This window comes from Ambystoma mexicanum, chromosome 2p (genome assembly GCF_040938575.1).
Source record: "Ambystoma mexicanum isolate Mex_15411 chromosome 2p, UKY_AmexF1_1, whole genome shotgun sequence".
Classification (NCBI taxonomy): Eukaryota; Metazoa; Chordata; class Amphibia; order Caudata; family Ambystomatidae; genus Ambystoma; species Ambystoma mexicanum.
In genome coordinates, this window is record NC_090923.1 from 38,344,079 (window position 1) to 38,361,597 (window position 17,519).

The 17,519-nt window shown below is 46.8% G+C and overlaps 1 protein-coding gene across 1 annotated transcript in view; it reads right to left on the minus strand.

Annotated features, from left to right (window-relative positions):
• The window catches only part of LOC138566168 (semaphorin-3A-like), a 624,143-nt gene that overhangs the window by 437,351 nt on the left and 169,273 nt on the right, over positions 1-17,519 (minus strand). Inside the window, exon 2 of the mRNA XM_069643198.1 lies at positions 10,186-10,340. Within this exon, the coding sequence (XP_069499299.1) occupies positions 10,186-10,340 (155 nt within the window). The remainder of the gene's footprint in view (positions 1-10,185; positions 10,341-17,519) is intronic.

Sequence of the window (17,519 nt, forward strand, 5' to 3'; positions counted from 1 at the left end):
GTTGGTTAGGTGTTGGTCTGGTAGCAAAGTGGCGTATCCAGAGAGCTGGATCATCCACATACGGGTTAGCAGGTGTCATGGTGATAGGCCACGAGGTGAGGGTGGTGGTTAACACGAGTGTGCAGGTGTAAGTGTCTTGACTAGGAAATGGATTAGGTTGACTAGTCCAACGTCTAGTGTAGATATACAGTAGGTGGATGAGAGTAGATAGCCACCAATACATGATATGGGCAGTGTTGCTAGTAAGCAGGGGTTGCAAATGTGGTCTATTGGCGACCATAGGCACAACACAAATCAATCAAATGTGGTCTTGTAGGCGACCATAAGGCACAACACAAATCAATCAAATGTGGTCTTGTAGGCGACCATAAGGCACAACACTAATCAATCAAATGTGGTCTTGTAGGCGACCATAAGGCACAACACTAATCAATCAAATGTGGTCTTGTAGGTGACCATAAGGCACAACACTAATCAATCAAATGTGGTCTTGTAGGCGACCATAGGCACAACACAAATCAATCAAATGTGGTCTAATGGCGACCATAAGGCACAACACAAATCAATCAAATGTGGTCTTGTAGGCGACCATAAGGCACAACACAAGTCAATCGAGTGTGGTCTGTAGGCGACCATAAGGCACAACACTAAACAATCAAGTGTAGTTTGTAGGCGACCATAGGGCACAACACCTGATGCAGTGTGGCAGCATCTAAGTACAGAGTAGTACGTAAGCTGAAGAGGAGTTAGGCATCGCCTGGGTTCGGGTAGGACACTTAAGCTAATAGTGCAGGAGGGCAGCAACTGAGTTCCGAGTCGTGCCTAAGGCTGCAAAGCTAAAGTGTATTCTAAAGGTAGTAAGCCTAGAGTCTAATGACTATAGATATAGGGTCTAATGGCACCACTGGCTGATCCATGTGGTGTGACAATAGTTGCTTGTTAATTCTTAGCAGCAATATAATACGGCATACTATGTAGACATCACATTGATCAAGTGTGGATAGGTCGCACTCCTTTAGCAAATACACATCGGCAGGTAGGTTTTGTCTGGAGTACATTCACACAATGTCATAACACTGGAGTTGTGCACATGCATACAAGTCATGTGTCTATCAGGTAAAGTTTAGTGCTATGAGCAAATGGATTGTTCATGAAGTATGCGGCATAATATTTCTTTTTCAAGCATGCGCTTTACACAAATAGACTTGCACTTAAAAGCGACCGGTAGTAACGTGGAAGGGTATAGCAATGCTAGATTTTGTAGGCCGTGCAGTTCCTGGCAGGCAGCCTACCGGCGGTAGGGAGCGACGCGCAGAATAGTGTTGTGTCGATCATTGGTGCGTGTGGGAGGTGCGATAGTAGTATATGGCATCCAGGCAGTGTAGGAAGTAGATTAAGCAAGTCTGCTACCTGGCGTAATCAGGTCCCCTAGTCCTGGCGTCCCAGGGCGAACAGGGGTAGAACAGGGCCTTTTTCCTCTGGCCTTCTTCCGGAGCCAGAGGTATGGTGTGTGGTCGAGTCCCTGGGGGCCGGTTTGAGGAAGAAGGAAAAAAAAAAGCACCTACAATGTCATGGAGTAGGGGGGCGGAGGCTGAGCAGCTCATTTCCCCCATGAGCGCACTTCTGGCTCTGCCCCCCTACGTGTAAACAGCAGCATGAGCAGCGGGTACAGCAGCCTGGAGGCTAATGCCCTTCTCACTGTGCTCTCTAACTCACTGCGAGTCCGAAGGTTCTTTTCACCCCGCCCCCGGTTTCTGGTTCAACCTCGCTATCCCCTAACCTACAATCTTCATTTTTCTTACTTCCCGTTCAGCACTTCGGGGTGTGCGAGCAGCGTTAAGCGCTATAATAGAAACTAAATGCATACGAGTGCTTCCCCAGATTGATTTGCAAAGAAGGCTTTGATCTAAACGTTGAACACAGAGGAACCTGTGGAACCACCAGGAAAAGGCAATTTTGGCAATTCAGCAAGAAGCCAGGACAGAAAACAAGATTTGGAGAGCTGAAGGGTTGGTTACCTGAGCACCAAGCTTCTGCGAGAAGTGCAGGAATGCACATTCTACACAGAAATACACCGATATATGGTCTTCTTCTGACATATGGTAATGGTGAGGTTACATGTGATATTGCAAGTAACTAACTTGCTTTTTGGTTAGTGCTTGCTGCTGCAGATTTGTGTTTGTGTCTACGGCATACAGCACAGGCTCCGGGTTGGATGTGTGTCATGGGGGAAGCTACTGTGTACTATCTATGTCTTGCCTTTATCAGGAGGCTGCAGCTATTGTAATAATCACCCCGTCCTGGATGCCAAATGTTATTGTAGGTTTTAATGAATTAACCTTTCCAAACAGAGACTGACCCACAACACCAATGACGTGCGGACTCTGGTTGTACAGTCATGAAGAGCTGCGACACTTGTTTCTAGCTGCACATGTGTGAGATCAGGCGCTAGTGTTCAATTACAGCTGCTGTTATTGATGTTTAATTTCAATTGTAATCATTCAATGCATGTGTTGTTATGTTGCAGTCTGCAGACGTTTATATTTCCTGTCTCTGTGATTGCGTATTGGATCAGTTATGTTGCAGTCTACATAGATCCTGTCTATGGGATTTCTGTATGGGAGTCGAAAGACGGAAAGAAAAGAACACAAGAGGGCCACCATAAGAGAGTACGTCGAACACATAGCTACCCCTCCCAAGAAAGATGCAGGCCACACCAAAACTTTCCCTCCCCCAAGGACGAGAGGCGCATTAAAGAAACTCAAAAGGGAGGAAAGAATCTTGTCCGCCCGTCTACTTAACCACCAAGAGGGAGGGGGCACAATACACTGCATTCCAGGACATTTCCTGTGGGACGCTGAATTCTTCCCAATATTTTATTAATTCTTGAGAAGCACAAGGGCACAGGGTGAGGCACAGCTCTAAGATTTCTACTTTTCTCCGGAGTGTATGGGAAGAGAGGTGCCCCTTAGATCTATGTAAGTGGGGCAGTGTGGGAGAGAGGTTGTCTCCACCTCTACTTCTCCATGACCAAATAATGCTGGCATATTAGGCTCTCTCTGGGTTTTTGGTTTGATCTGCTGAGCGCGGCCCAGTCAGTCTGAATGTTGAGCATGTGGTCACTTGGAAACTATTTGTGAACGTTTGCCCTTGGCTTGAGCTTAGCAGCGTGTTGTTCTGTATTGCGCAACTATGAATTCTTGTTCAAGCATTAAGAATGCCTGTTTTGATATTTGATAGGATGGCAAGTTCATCTGTAAATATCAAGCATTTACTTGAAATTGTTGATCCAAGTCGTAAGTCAAGAGGTTCAAAAACGTACATCCCAAAGTTGATCTTCCCTTTTGCCTAGAAGTATAGATCCAAGCCAGTTAACCAAGTGTGCGACCTAAGAGTTCTCGTATGCACTCACCTGGCCTTTGTATCTCTGGTTAGTACAGCAGTCAAAATCTGCTCATATCAAGTAACAATCTTACATCTTCTCTTATTCACTTACAAGTTAATAATAGTAAAAACGTGGTTATCCCTTTACAGCGCCATTATTAAAATACAGTTGTAACTTGTTGTGTCTAAATGGATCCTATTAAGATGAAAGGGTGAAACTCCTTGCTAGCCGCTGAAAACGTGTCGCTATGAACACAACTCGCAATGAACTAGCCGGACATTCCTCTTGCAGGCTCACACTCACATCATACAGAGCACCCTCCATAAGTAGCATTTTCTGTAAAGTCGTGAATTGACGCGATTCACGGATGATGGTTTGAGGGCCACTTTTTTGAGGCGAGGGCTGGGCCACTTTTCTTTGGGTGTCCAGGCCTATTTCTTGTCCCAGTCCGACCCTGTCTTGGGCAGAATATGAAAGATTGGTACACGGGCACCCTTTCTTACCAAATTTTCAGCTTCAGGTTTGCCAGTCCATTTGTTGGCTAATGCACCTTCAACCTTAGATTCAATGATTTTGATAAGTTCGGCAGATGGATCTCCAGGTAAATCTTGATTACTAACCACATCAGATAACAATCGTACACATTCATTGATATCATCAATGCGATCGAAAAAGACTATACCACCACCATTATCTGCTTGTCTTTTCTGTTGCTCCATGTAAGGTATGTGAACGGATTACAAACCAAAGTGCTGACATACAACTCATTTGAATGAAGCATGCGTTGCACATTACCTCTCCTTTTAACCATAACATGTTCTACTGATAGTTTAGGCAGAAGACAATCTGTTGACCACTTAATGGGTAACGTTGAGTCCAAAAAAGGTACAGATGGGATGGGAGCAGGATGGTGGCTTCTTTGAATGCTAGCAAGCTCTTGCTTCGAGTGGCTTCTGCTGAGGTTGCATTGAGTATTCTTAACCCTTTTTCGTGGCACTGCAGGGGTTCTGCCCATTTGCAGTCCACCTCATATTCTGAAAATTTCATGGCACACATGTTTTGTATTCGGGAGTCGTGGCTACTGGAATCCCCAATTGTAGCCGGGTACGATTGTTTGCTCAACCCAGCCTACAAAGGTGCAAAAGTGAGACCTGCCTCAGCGCTGCTTTTAGGAATTTGCAATGACACCTCTGTCTCGGCTTCAACCTTTGCACTGCCTAACCCATTCGTGCAGGCAGTGGAGTTGACACGGGACAGGGAAGTGTACCCGGAGATGAGTTTCACTCAAATTTTAAATCTCTACTGGAACCCAAGACCAATCGTTCAAAACAAATTCTTGGAAGTGTTTGAAGAAATAATTGACACCTGGCAAACTAAGAGAAACTGTAATTCCATTTTAATATATCGAGATCTGAACTCGACATGTAAACTGGGCAATTGACTACTTGTAAGGCTAACTCAGATATTAACGTGTGTGGCAATGCATGGATGGGACTGATGCATTCTTGGGATATGAGTATTTTGAACGTCATGATCTCGGGGGATACCCTGGCAAATCACACTTGGCAAAGATGAGAATCAAAGAGTATTATTGATTATTACTTTGTCTCGGGTGAGATTTTTCAGTAGTAATGACAACTCGGAGTGACCATAATTTACTACCACTGAAGAGAAATGTAGAGAAATCAGGGAATGTTGTCCACATTATCCATTAGCATTGGATGTGAATAGCGGGAAAAATAGGATAACCTGGAATGGTGCCAGTGTGAGAGGTTTTATATCATCTTAAACAAACTTTTTCAGCCTGGTATATTTGAAGCTGAATTGGCTATGATACACCATACCAGACTATCGTGGATCGTATTTATGCGTCTATGCCTTGTCAAAAAATCGGAAGTATGACTACTATCCTGAGGTTCAACAAAAAAGAGGGACTTGAGGAGAAAGCTACGTAAGAACAAGGGGCTTAATGGGCAAGAGCGAAGGAACATAAAACTTGTGTACAGGCAATGGCTGAGAGCTCATAGATATCTAATGCTATTGAAAGATGCCAGTAAGATGCTGTCCCTGGTTCAACCACATGATGTGGGTCACTTTTGGTAGCTGGTTAATGACACTTTCACCCCGTCTTTTCATGCCCAAATGAATCCTATTGGTGAACAAGGACGAATCAACCATTTTAGGAAGGTTAATAAAGAGATGGCAAGCGAGGGTCAGCAGTGACTAGAACCGCTATCGGAATCCTGGCACTTGGACTTTTCCAAGGAGGACATCATTGCAATAATTAGTCATAGGAAGAACTCACGAGCGCCAGGTCCCGATGGGCTATCTAATGTGGTTCTGAAACTGGATCCAAACTTGCGGGCTCGTGTTTTGCAAATTGTTGTTAAGGGAATCACATTGTCTGACCAACTGCCAAAATCTTGGTCACAGTCGATATTGGTCCCCATTCACAAAAAGGCTCCAAGATCAACTCCGAGCAAATGTAGACCAATTTCTTTACTGGGCATCCCTTCAAAAATGTTGGCCCCTCTACTTCTGAGAGATCTGTCTTGTTGGGCTAAGCGCATGGGTAGGGTGGGTCTGATCCAGATGGGCTTCCAAAGTGCAACTGGTGCACTTGCCAATGCCTTCCTTGTTGGATTGCTGAGGAGGGAGGCAATGGTGAGGTCAAAACCTGTTTGATTAGCATTTGTTTACTTCTCCATGGCTTTCGATAGTGTGGACAGGCACCTTCTGTGGCGTAAATTATTATCATGGAGCTGCCCAGAGAATTTGCTTGGGAAACGGTCAGGGTAGGTTATCTCGTTCCAGCGAGACCAATCGTGGCCTTAACCAAGGCTGCATTCTGGCCCCTTGAATTTTCAGCCTGTTCATCTCCGATATCAATGAAACCTTTGAGGATGTACGCTGCTTCTCCCCGTGCTTTGTACTTCCCAGCTGGATTACCTTCTGCATGCAGACGGCTTGGCCCTGTTCAATTTCACTCCGATCGGGCTACAACATAAATTGGAGGCACTCGATGCGTGTGCTAGTCAGAATTAATTAACAATTAATACACAAAAAACAAAGGTTCTCCTCCTGAGGCCTGGGATGAAGCAGAGATACAAGAATTGTCATTGGTCTTTGGGAGGTGCCATCTTAGAGACAGTTCCCAACTTTTTATATCTGGGGATTCGTTTATTCGAGCTCCGAAATAAAACTGAGCTACAGAGCCACTACCGCTCGAAAATGATAATGCCGGTCGCACAGGATGTAGGTTGTTTGACCGAAGTCAATAGATTCGCGGTGGAATTGACCATGGTCGATTGAGCCGCAAATATATTTGAACTTCAGTCAACCAACCCAAATCCCTGTCCCGCCGGCTGCCCTATACCAATCCCCCTTGCCCTGCTTACCTTTTTCGCCAACCGCCGGTGCTTCTGCTCTACCCCTACGGCATCATTTCCGTCCCTTCAACGCGAGTCAGAGCTGACGCCACAAGATCCCTTTTTCTTTTTATTCTTTTTTTTCTGAGTCCCCTGGTTTCAATGACCCGGAAACCGGGGACATCCGTGTAACCCCCACTCCTCATGTTCGGTAAAATGTTTTTTATTTTTTTTGTAGTGGCCGAATTCGGCCAAATTGGCCATACGTACTATTTATTTCGGCCAACCTGGGTGTTTCCGGTCGCACAAGCTTCTGTGTAGAACTGTAGGTTTGGTCACTACTCATTGGTTCCATTTCTTGATTTCTACAAAATGAAGGTGCAGTCAATGATGAATTGTGGGGCAGAAAATGTGAGGCTCTCGATTCAATTGGACTCTGACGCGCTGGAGGGGTTATTCAGGCAGAAGGTTTTGAAGTTACCCAACCGAGTGCCAGCGGCAGTCATTCCTTATGAACTGGGCCTTTCCTGGATTACATTCTATATACTATGGAAAATCCTCTCCCTATGAAATAGGATGTGTTGTGCTGAGGAGAGCTCGATCTGTTGGGAAATTAAGAGTCTACTGGAAAAGAAACGCTGTGCCTCCTTAAACGAATGGGAAAAACAATGTGAAATGATGTGTGGCGAATTCTGTATTTCTAGATGGCTGGTTTTTCAGCAGGAGTAGGTAGGGGTGGGAGTTTAGATAACACTACACATCCGTGTACTCATGTACAGTAGTAGTTGTTTTGTCAGACTGAGCCCTCTGAGGTTCAAATCTTACCCCATGAAAATCAGCCCGGTGGGCACAGGTCAATGGGGTGAAGCTGCAAGTGCCATCAGACCTCTGCAGCCATGTAACCCGTGAGCATGTTCCATTTAGAAGTGAAGCAGTGCAACATCTCTCTAGACATCTGGAAGCATGTAGTGTTTCTTTGGTTATCACCTTTAAAAACCTTAATTCACAGCACGTGTCCTTCCTTGTTTTTGGAATTCCACTTTGTAGAATAGCACAGATGCATTCCTAATCTTTTAATCCACCTGTTTTGCTGCATGAACGTTTGAAGGTATGGATTGCCTGGTGTGGGTATTCCTCCTCTACCAGTGAACATGTGAACCAGGCGTGTGTTGCCTAATATGTTTCTATTACCTTATATATTATCAGGTTGGTCCAGTTTCACAGAAAAGACAGACAAATGAGAGACTACAACATCTGGTGGGTGGAGAGATTCCCTGGATATGGGAAGAGTGAACAGTAGTCAATGAAAGATGGGCTGTATCCTGTCCCCCTGTTCAGCAATTAAAGGTGTGCCAATCATGCGTACCGATCGTACAGGAAATATTAGGGTAGGGGGCTTGGTGAGTTTGCTTAAAAAACCATTCATATGGAAAGGGATCTGGATGGTGGTCACATGGGACATTTGAGTCAAACTGTTCAAGGCCCAGGTGTTAAACTTGGAAACAGGAAAGCCGGATTCCCTGTGTTACCACAATTGTGTGATCCTGGGCAAAAGTCACTTTTGCTCTCTGTGCCTCAGTTCCACTTAAGTTTCAAAATTAGGAGTGTGTAAACAGTGTCCACCTGAAGAGATGCTGGATAAAAATGAAATCCAGCATTGGCTCAGCCAATAGTTTTGGCTATGTTATAGGCAAAACTGCCCAAGTCCCCTCCGGAGCCCGTAAACCGCTGTTTTTGTGAAACACCAAAGAGATTTATTTCCACCTGACGTTGTTTGCAATGTCTTTTCTCGCCATATGTTTAAATCACACACACAGACGTCCACACGCATGCACACAAACACACCCCACAAATACATACACATATATACACTATGCAAGGCTTTTTCTATTACGCTTGCTACGTTTGGGATCATTATTTCCAATTTGAAATAGAACCCTCCACACCATAGCCAAGGATGCCAGCACTGCCAGTGAGCTGATCTGTCAGGAACAAGGATGCCACCAGCAGGAGTCTGGCAGAAATAAGGATGCCACCAGCAGGAGTCTGGAAGGAATAAGGATGCCACCAGCAGGAGTCTGACAGGAATCAGGATGTCACCAGCAGGAGTCTGGCAGGAATAAGGATGCCACCAGCAGGAGTCTGGCAGGAACAAGGATGCCACCAGCAGGAGTCTGGTATGAATCAGGATGCCACCAGCAGGAGTCCGATAGGAATAAGGATGCCACCAGCAGGAGTCTGGTAGGAATCAGGATGCCACCAGCAAAAGTCTGTCAGGAATAAGGATGCCACCAGCAGGAGTCTGGCAGGAATCAGGATGACACCAGAGTCTGGCAGGAATAAGGATGCCACCAGCAGGAGTCTGACAGGAATAAGGTTGCCACCAGCAGGAGTCTGGCAGGAATCAGGATGACACCAGCAAGAGTCTGGCAGGAATAAGGATGCCACCAGCAGGAGTCTGGCATGAATCAGGATGCCACCAACAGGAGTCTGACAGGAATAAGGATGCCACCAGCAGGAGTCTGGCAGGAATCAGGATGCCACCAGCAGAAGTCTGGCATGAATAAGGATGCCACCAGCAGGAGTCTGGCAGGAATCAGGATGACACCAGAGTCTGGCAGGAATAAGGATGCCACCCAGCAGGAGTCTGATAGGAATAAGGATGTCACCAGCAGGAGTCTGGCAGGAATCAGGATGACACCAGCAGGAGTCTGGCAGGAATAAGGATGCCACCAGCAGGAGTCTGGCAGGAATAAGGATACCACCAGCAGGAGTCTGGCATGAATCAGGATGCCACCAGCAGGAGTCTGACAGGAATAAGGATGCCACCAGCAGGAGTCTGGCAGGAATCAGGATGCCACCAGCAGGAGTCTGGCAAGAATAAGGATGCCACCAGCAGGAGTCTGACAGGAATAAGGATGCCACCAGCAGGAGTCTGGCAGGAATCAGGATAACATTGAGCGACTAACCCTTATATATGCAGAAGAAGGTCACAAATAAATAACTATCGCTGAGACACATAGTTGACTCCAAAATCACCTATGCGGTTACCATCCTGCCTCTTTATTATTGACTCGAACCTGGCTGTGTTTGCTTTTATTTGCAATCATAATAGCAAACCAAATCCAGGTTCCCACATCTGTACATGTTAATGTTAATGTTAAAGGACATTTGTACCGTGCACTATCACCACCGTAGTGGTCCCTTGGCGCTCTATTAAAAAGGAGAGTTCCAGTGTCTCCTGCCATTGGGCCTGTGCAAAAATAGTAAGGGTCTCTCAACACACCTTTTACCCCTATAGGCTGGAACATGGCTCTGTTTGCTTTTTTTTCATGCTGGGTGGAAATTAGTTTATGGGCACAAATGAACAGAAAAAGCAACCCAGTGCGTCTGCGGCCTAATGCCTAGCGCCTCAGGTGCCCTCAGCCTTACCTGCTTCACATCACTGGTGACGTTCGCCAGGCTCACCGACAGCAGGCGGTCATTTTGGGCCACGTAGAGCGTCCCCATGTCTTCATCGAGGACCACAGAGTGCACATCGGTAGCATTGAGGGGCAGGGACAGCATCCGCTTACTGCTCAGCAGCTCTGCAAGAAAAGCAACAGTCGCAGATTACACCTCTAGGCTAGGACTGCTCAGCAGCTCTGCAAGAAAAGCAACAGTCGCAGATTACACCTCTAGGCTAGGACTGCTCAGCAGCTCTGCAAGAAAAGCAACAGTCGCAGATTACATCTCTAGGCTAGGACTGCTCAGCAACTCTGCAAGAAAAGCAACAGTCGCAGATTACACCTCTAGGCTAGGGCTGCTCAGCAGCTCTGCAAGAAAAGCAACAGTCGCAGATTACACCTCTAGGCTAGGACTGCTCAGCAGCTCTGCAAGACACCTCTAGGCAAGGACTGCTCAGCAGCTATGCAAGAAAAGCAAAACTCGCAGATTACACCTCTAGGCTAGGACTCCTCAGCAACTCTGCCAGAAAAGTGACAGTCACAGATTACACCTCTAGGCTAGGACTGCTCAGCAGCTCTGCAAGACACCTCTAGGCTAGGACTGCTCAGCAGCTATGCAAGAAAAGCGAAACTCGCAGATTACACCTCTAGGCTAGGACTGCTCAGCAGCTCTGCAAGAAAAGTGACATTCACAGATTACACCTCTAGGCTAGGACTGATCAGCGCTCTGCAAGACACCTCTAGGCTAGGAAAGCGAAACTCGCAGATTACACCTCTAGGCTAGGACAGCTCAGCAGCTCTGCAAGAAAAGCAACAGTCACAGATTACACCTCTAGGCTAGGACTGCTCAGCAGCTCTGCAAGAAAAGCAACACTCGCAGATTACACCTCTAGGCTAGGACTGCTCAGCAGCTCTGCAAGAAAAGCAACAGTCGCAGATTACACCTCTAGGCTAGGACTGCTCAGCAGCTCTGCAAGAAAAGCAACAGTCGCAGATTACACCTCTAGGCTAGGACTGCTCAGCAGCTCTGCAAGAAAAGCAACAGTCGCAGATTACATCTCTAGGCTAGGACTGCTCAGCAGCTCTGCAAGAAAAGCAACAGTCGCAGATTACACCTCTAGGCTAGGACTGCTCAGCAGCTCTGCAAGGAAAGCAACAGTCGCAGATTACACCTCTAGGCTAGGACTGCTCAGCAGCTCTGCAAGAAAAGCAACAGTCGCAGATTACACCTCTAGGCTAGGACTGCTCAGCAGCTCTGCAAGAAAAGCAACAGTCGCAGATTACACCTCTAGGCTAGGACTGCTCAGCAGCTCTGCAAGAAAAGCAACAGTCGCAGATTACATCTCTAGGCTAGGACTGCTCAGCAACTCTGCAAGAAAAGCAACAGTCGCAGATTACACCTCTAGGCTAGGGCTGCTCAGCAGCTCTGCAAGAAAAGCAACAGTCGCAGATTACATCTCTAGGCTAGGACTGCTCAGCAACTCTGCAAGAAAAGCAACAGTCGCAGATTACACCTCTAGGCTAGGACTGCTCAGCAGCTCTGCAAGACACCTCTAGGCTAGGACTGCTCAGCAGCTATGCAAGAAAAGCGAAACTCGCAGATTACACCTCTAGGCTCGGACTGCTCAGCAACTCTGCAAGAAAAGTGACAGTCACAGATTACACCTCTAGGCTAGGACTGCTCAGCAGCTCTGCAAGACACCTCTAGGCTAGGACTGCTCAGCAGCTATGCAAGAAAAGCGAAATTCGCAGATTACACCTCTAGGCTAGGACTGCTCAGCAGCTCTGCAAGAAAAGTGACATTCACAGATTACACCTCTAGGCTAGGACTGCTCAGCGCTCTGCAAGACACCTCTAGGCTAGGACTGCTCAGCAGCTATGCAAGAAAAGCGAAACTCGCAGATTACACCTCTAGGCTAGGACTGCTCCGCAGCTCTGCAAGAAAAGCAACAGTCGCAGATTACACCTCTAGGCTAGGACTGCTCAGCAGCTCTGCAAGAAAAGCAACAGTCGCAGATTACACCTCTAGGCTAGGACTGCTCAGCAGCTCTGCAAGACACCTCTAGGCTAGGACTGCTCAGCAGCTATGCAAGAAAAGCGACAGTCGCAGATTACACCTCTAGGCTAGGACTGCTCAGCAGCTCTGCAAGAAAAGCAACAGTCGCAGAGTACACCTCTAGGCTAGGACTGCTCAGCAGCTCTGCAAGACACCTCTAGGCTAGGACTGCTCAGCAGCTATGCAAGAAAAGCGAAACTCGCAGATTACACCTCTCGGCTAGGACTGCTCAGCAGCTCTGCAAGAAAAGTGACAGTCACAGATTACACCTCTAGGCTAGGACTGCTCAGCAGCTCTGCAAGACACCTCTAGGCTAGGACTGCTCAGCAGCTATGCAAGAAAAGCGACAGTCGCAGATTACACCTCTAGACTAGGACTGCTCAGCAGCTCTGCAAAGAAAAGCGACAGTCGCAGATTACACCTCTAGGCTAGGACTGCTCAGCAGCTCTGCAAGAAAAGCGACAGTCGCAGATTACACCTCTAGGCTAGGACTGCTCAGCAACTCTGCAAGAAAAGTGACAGTCACAGATTAGACCTCTAGGCTAGGACTGCTCAGCAACTCTGCAAGAAAAGCGACAGTCGCAGATTACACCTCTAGGCTATGACAGCTCAGCAGCACTGCAAGAAAAGCGACAGTCGCAGATTACACCTCTATTCTAGGACTGCTCAGCAGCACTGCAAGAAAAGCGACAGTCGCAGATTATACCTCTAGGCTAGGACTGATCAGCAGCTCTGCAAGAAAAGCAACAGTCGCAGATTACACCTCTAGACTAGGACTGCTCAGCAGCTCTGCAAAGAAAAGCAGATTACACCTCTAGGCTAGGACTGCTCAGCAGCTCTGCAAGAAAAGCGACAGTCGCAGATTACACCTCTAGGCTAGGACTGCTCAGCAACTCTGCAAGAAAAGCGACAGTCACAGATTACACCTCTTGGCTAGGACTGCTCAGCAGCTCTGCAAAGAAAAACGACAGTCGCAGATTACACCTCTAGGCTAGGACTGCTCAGCAGCACTGCAAGAAAAGCAACAGTCGCAGATTAGACCTCTAGGCTAGGACTGCTCAGCAGCTCTGCAAGAAAAGCGACACTCGCAGATTACACCTCTAGGCAAGGGCTGCTCAGCAACTCTGCAAGAAAAGCAACAGTCACAGATTACACCTCTAGGCTAGGACTGCTCAGCAGCTCTGCAAGAAAAGCGACAGTCACAGATTACACCTCTAGGCTAGGACTGCTCAGCAGCTCTGCAAGATGAGCAGCTCTGCAAGAAAAGCATCACTCGAAGATTACACCTCTAGGTTAGGACTGCTCAGCAGCTCTGCAAGAAAAGCAACATTCGCATATTACACCTCTGGTCTAAGACTGCTCAGTAGCTCTGCAAGAAAAGCAACAGTTGCAGATTAGACCTCTAGGCAAGGATTGCCCAGCATTGAGAAGACGAGGCACCGCTGCCAAGTCACTGCCCTGGAAATGGGATAGAGGAAGGGCAGTGCCGGCGGCTTCCCATCTGACGGACGTCAGGTGTAACAGTACTAACTGAGAAGCCAGCAACTCTGAAGTAGGGGACACAGGCAGTTATCTGGTTAGACATTCAGTGTATTGTGTCTCAATAATACATACGTCCTCTCCTAACTCAGCCTGCCCCCAACTGTCTTCCTCCCACTGACAGCCTGCATTCCCATTCTGGCACTCACTCCAACACAAACATTCCACTCATCCACACATCACATCCCACACACATCCTTACCTCAACAAGCATCCTACACACCTCCCTTAACGTAACACCTAAGAAATACCACATTGAGGGTTGTTTTTAAAGTAAAGGAAGCTATGAAACAGTAAACACATCCTTTTTTTAAACTACTACCCAACTCATCACATTGCTCACCACATAGTCCTAGAATTTCTCAGGACACCTTGTCTTCCTTCCAGAGTCCCTTTCTGTAACATTTTCCTTTCACAGACATCCACAAGATCAGAGGATTCCAGATCTCCAACCTTCAGCAATCTCCCACAATTCCAAGTCCTACCATCCCCTGTCGTAAGAGTCGAAGATGACACCAAGGCTCCTAGCCTCACAGGAAGGAGCAGGAAAAGGGCCCAGAGTGGGCGGCCAGAGAGAGAGAGGAAAAGAGGGAGCCGGTGTCCCAATGAGGAGGATCTCAGTCTTACTGGCATTAAGGCAGAGAACATTGGCGCCACCCTGATCCCCAATCAAAAAAGAACAGGGGACACCAGGTGTATAATACACCGGTCAAACTTTGTTAATTAAATAATCAAACACAACAAACTAAAGACCAGGTATAGAGTGCATCTATGTAGGGAAACCAAGGAGGCCAAAAGTAACCACCAAATTAATAATGTGTGGATGAGGAAAAATTAAATTCTATTCCATTCGATGATATTCTTGAATCTCACCATTTTATTAATATAAAATCCAAGTATAAACAAATTACGATAAGAGAATAAAGCGTAATACAAAAAATATGAATACATCAATTCAATAAAAAATCCTGAACCAAAATATGTAATGATTCAACAGATGAAAAAATCAAACAAACGATAATCAATCAGTGATTACTACACCAGACAAAACTACCCTCAACACCAAATCTATAATGATGATATATGTAAACACATCCTAATGTGGCAGGTAAACAATACAATAACTAACCAAATCACCACATGACAGTGTAAACCAAACAAATAAAATGAAAAAAAACAGATATTACAAGAAAATACAATATTATACTAACAGTGTCTAACTGATATATAAGCTGGTCGTAATTAATAAGACCCAAAGGATCCCAACATGTTTCTTTTCATTAAACCAGAGTTTATTATTGTTCAGGAATTCTTCAGGGGTATAGTTATGTTAGTAATCTTGCTGGTGTGTCTTTACTAAAAAGCACTTGGCGGGTTAGTTCGTACTCCTAACTTCACCTACCTATAAAGATGCACATAATTAATGAACTAATACAAATAATAGTTCAAACTGTCAATGTGACATAATTAATCACAGACAAATTGAATTAAAGTCACAAAATAGCTCACACTTACCCGATTAATATAAAAGTGATCAAAGGAATAGGTGGCGCTGTGTGGGTAGTGCCAGCTGAAGTGGCCTATTCTAATGCAGTAGCAAACGTTTGTGGGCCTTTGTAGTGTGTAGGGAAGTGGTCTTCAAACTGGGGGCTATCCTAGGATATCCAAGGGGGCCATCCCAGACTCTTTAAAAAGGAATTAAGGTGACTGCTTTTAATAGAAAATACAAGCAGTAGACAATCAGCTTATATTTTAAAGAGCCTACCCCACCCCCCTAGACATCCTTTGGGCCGCCTAGAGGGGACAACCCCTAGGTGGAGAGGGGAGAGAAAGAACAACATTTTTACTCAGGGGGGAAGGGGGGGCTCGGTATAAAAAAGGTCGTATACCACTGGTGTAGGGTGATAGGCCAAACGTGTGAAATATGTAAACCAAGATTATCTACGTTAAATGTGCCCTTTCATCAAATTAAACATGAATGAGTGTCGGCTTCCTGCCGCTTCGGTCCCAAAGTCCTGCCTCAGCCACACGTCGGGAGAATGTTTGGCTCAGCAAAGCCACACCTTATCTGAGAAACGGACCACTAGCTTTATGGTGGAATTATGAAACCAGCTGAAAAGTGGAGCAACTTGCCTTCTTTGGGCATCATTCAGAAAGCCAATATCTACTCAATAATCTTCATATCCCGTTGTAATTCAGAACAGCTGTGCATTTAGGCGCTAGCGAGGAAGAGGGTGTAGGCGCTAGCAAAGGACAGCGGGGCAGTGCCTGAAAGCTCAAATGAGAATCTCAGCTGCCGCACTGCTGATTAGCGAGGGTTTGATATGATATATGATATATGATGTGACATTTACAACGCGCCTGTACACAAGTGTTTCTAGGCGCGCCAAGATAAGGAGGGGGACACAAAGGAGGACAAAATAACAATCTTACTAGGCCTTGTGTCTTTCAGATAGCTCAAGTGCGGGGAAGAGGGAAGGGGAGAAGTGCCAGGAGGGATGAAGGGGGAAATGCAGTTAACTCACAAGTGCAGCCAGCGGGTGGCTCATAAGTGCAGAGAGAAGGGACTGTAGGGCTGCAGATACAGACCCTTAAATGCTGGGGAGCCCGGAGGCAGTGCAAGGGCAACTGGACATGCAGGAGCCTGGGCCCGAGTTCAGAGGGTGACCAGGTGACCAGTGCGTAGAGCAGTCAGGGACATCAGCAGGGGAGAGGAAGAGAGAAAACAGAAGCGAAAAGGAAGGTCTTGAGTTGCTTCCGGAACCGGAGGTCGTTCTGCTAAAATTTAAGAGAGAGACAGGGAGGCTGTTCCAGAGGGAGACCCCAGTTGAGGAGATATATCTGCCCCTGTGAAAGCTGGAGACCACATAGAGCAGTGCGTACAGTGCCTGAATCTTTAACCCTTCCCCATCTGGCCGCTCTTTGTCTCCACAGCTGGATGTCAGAGTCTCGGTGGTGGATAGAGGGTTCCAGAATGAAGAGTGGGAGGTCGCCTTCCAGGGGTCACCACATGCAGTGGGACGTGTATGTACCCTTGGGAGTCCAGACCCAACCTCGCCCAGATGTGCAGCACTGAGCAGGGTCTCTATTCTCCGGACCCGCTTCTAAGCTCCAGGGGCTGCTCATGTGGTTGTGGTTGTGGTGGTGGTTTCCTCAGAGTGTAACAAGAATCCACCCCCAGTGCTGCGCGTGGGCCCCAGAGGAGATGGAGAGGAATGCAGGGCGCAGATTGATTCCAGCGCTGGGATGGCTTAGGACTGTCCCAGATGTTCCCCAGATGCTGCCAGCATCAGGGAAGGCCTGAAGGCGAAACAGCAATCATGGAGGAATCGAGGAGGGACGGCGGCCTGTGCCTCCTTACCTCTGGGATTAGAAGCAGCACAGAATTGGGGCCATGCAGCTTTAAAGGAGGAATGTCCTGTGTACGTAAAGGAGTGACCTCACAGAGCCAATGAGGTTACATAAAGGCAAAGCAAATCCTTCTCTTTCCTGGTTGAAAAGTACCTAATGTCACATTTCTATAATTGATGTTGTGATTCTAAACATTACTCAAGGTGACATCTACTGGCAAAGAGCACTCATATTTTTAAAGAAATTTGCTAAGTTTGGAGAGCCCTGGCAGATTCCTGGCTCAAGGACAATCTTTGGAGACTACCAAGGCTAAGCCCTGGCTAGCCCTGGCACACTTAAAGCCATGGGACCATGAAAAGACATGGCTGCGGTCC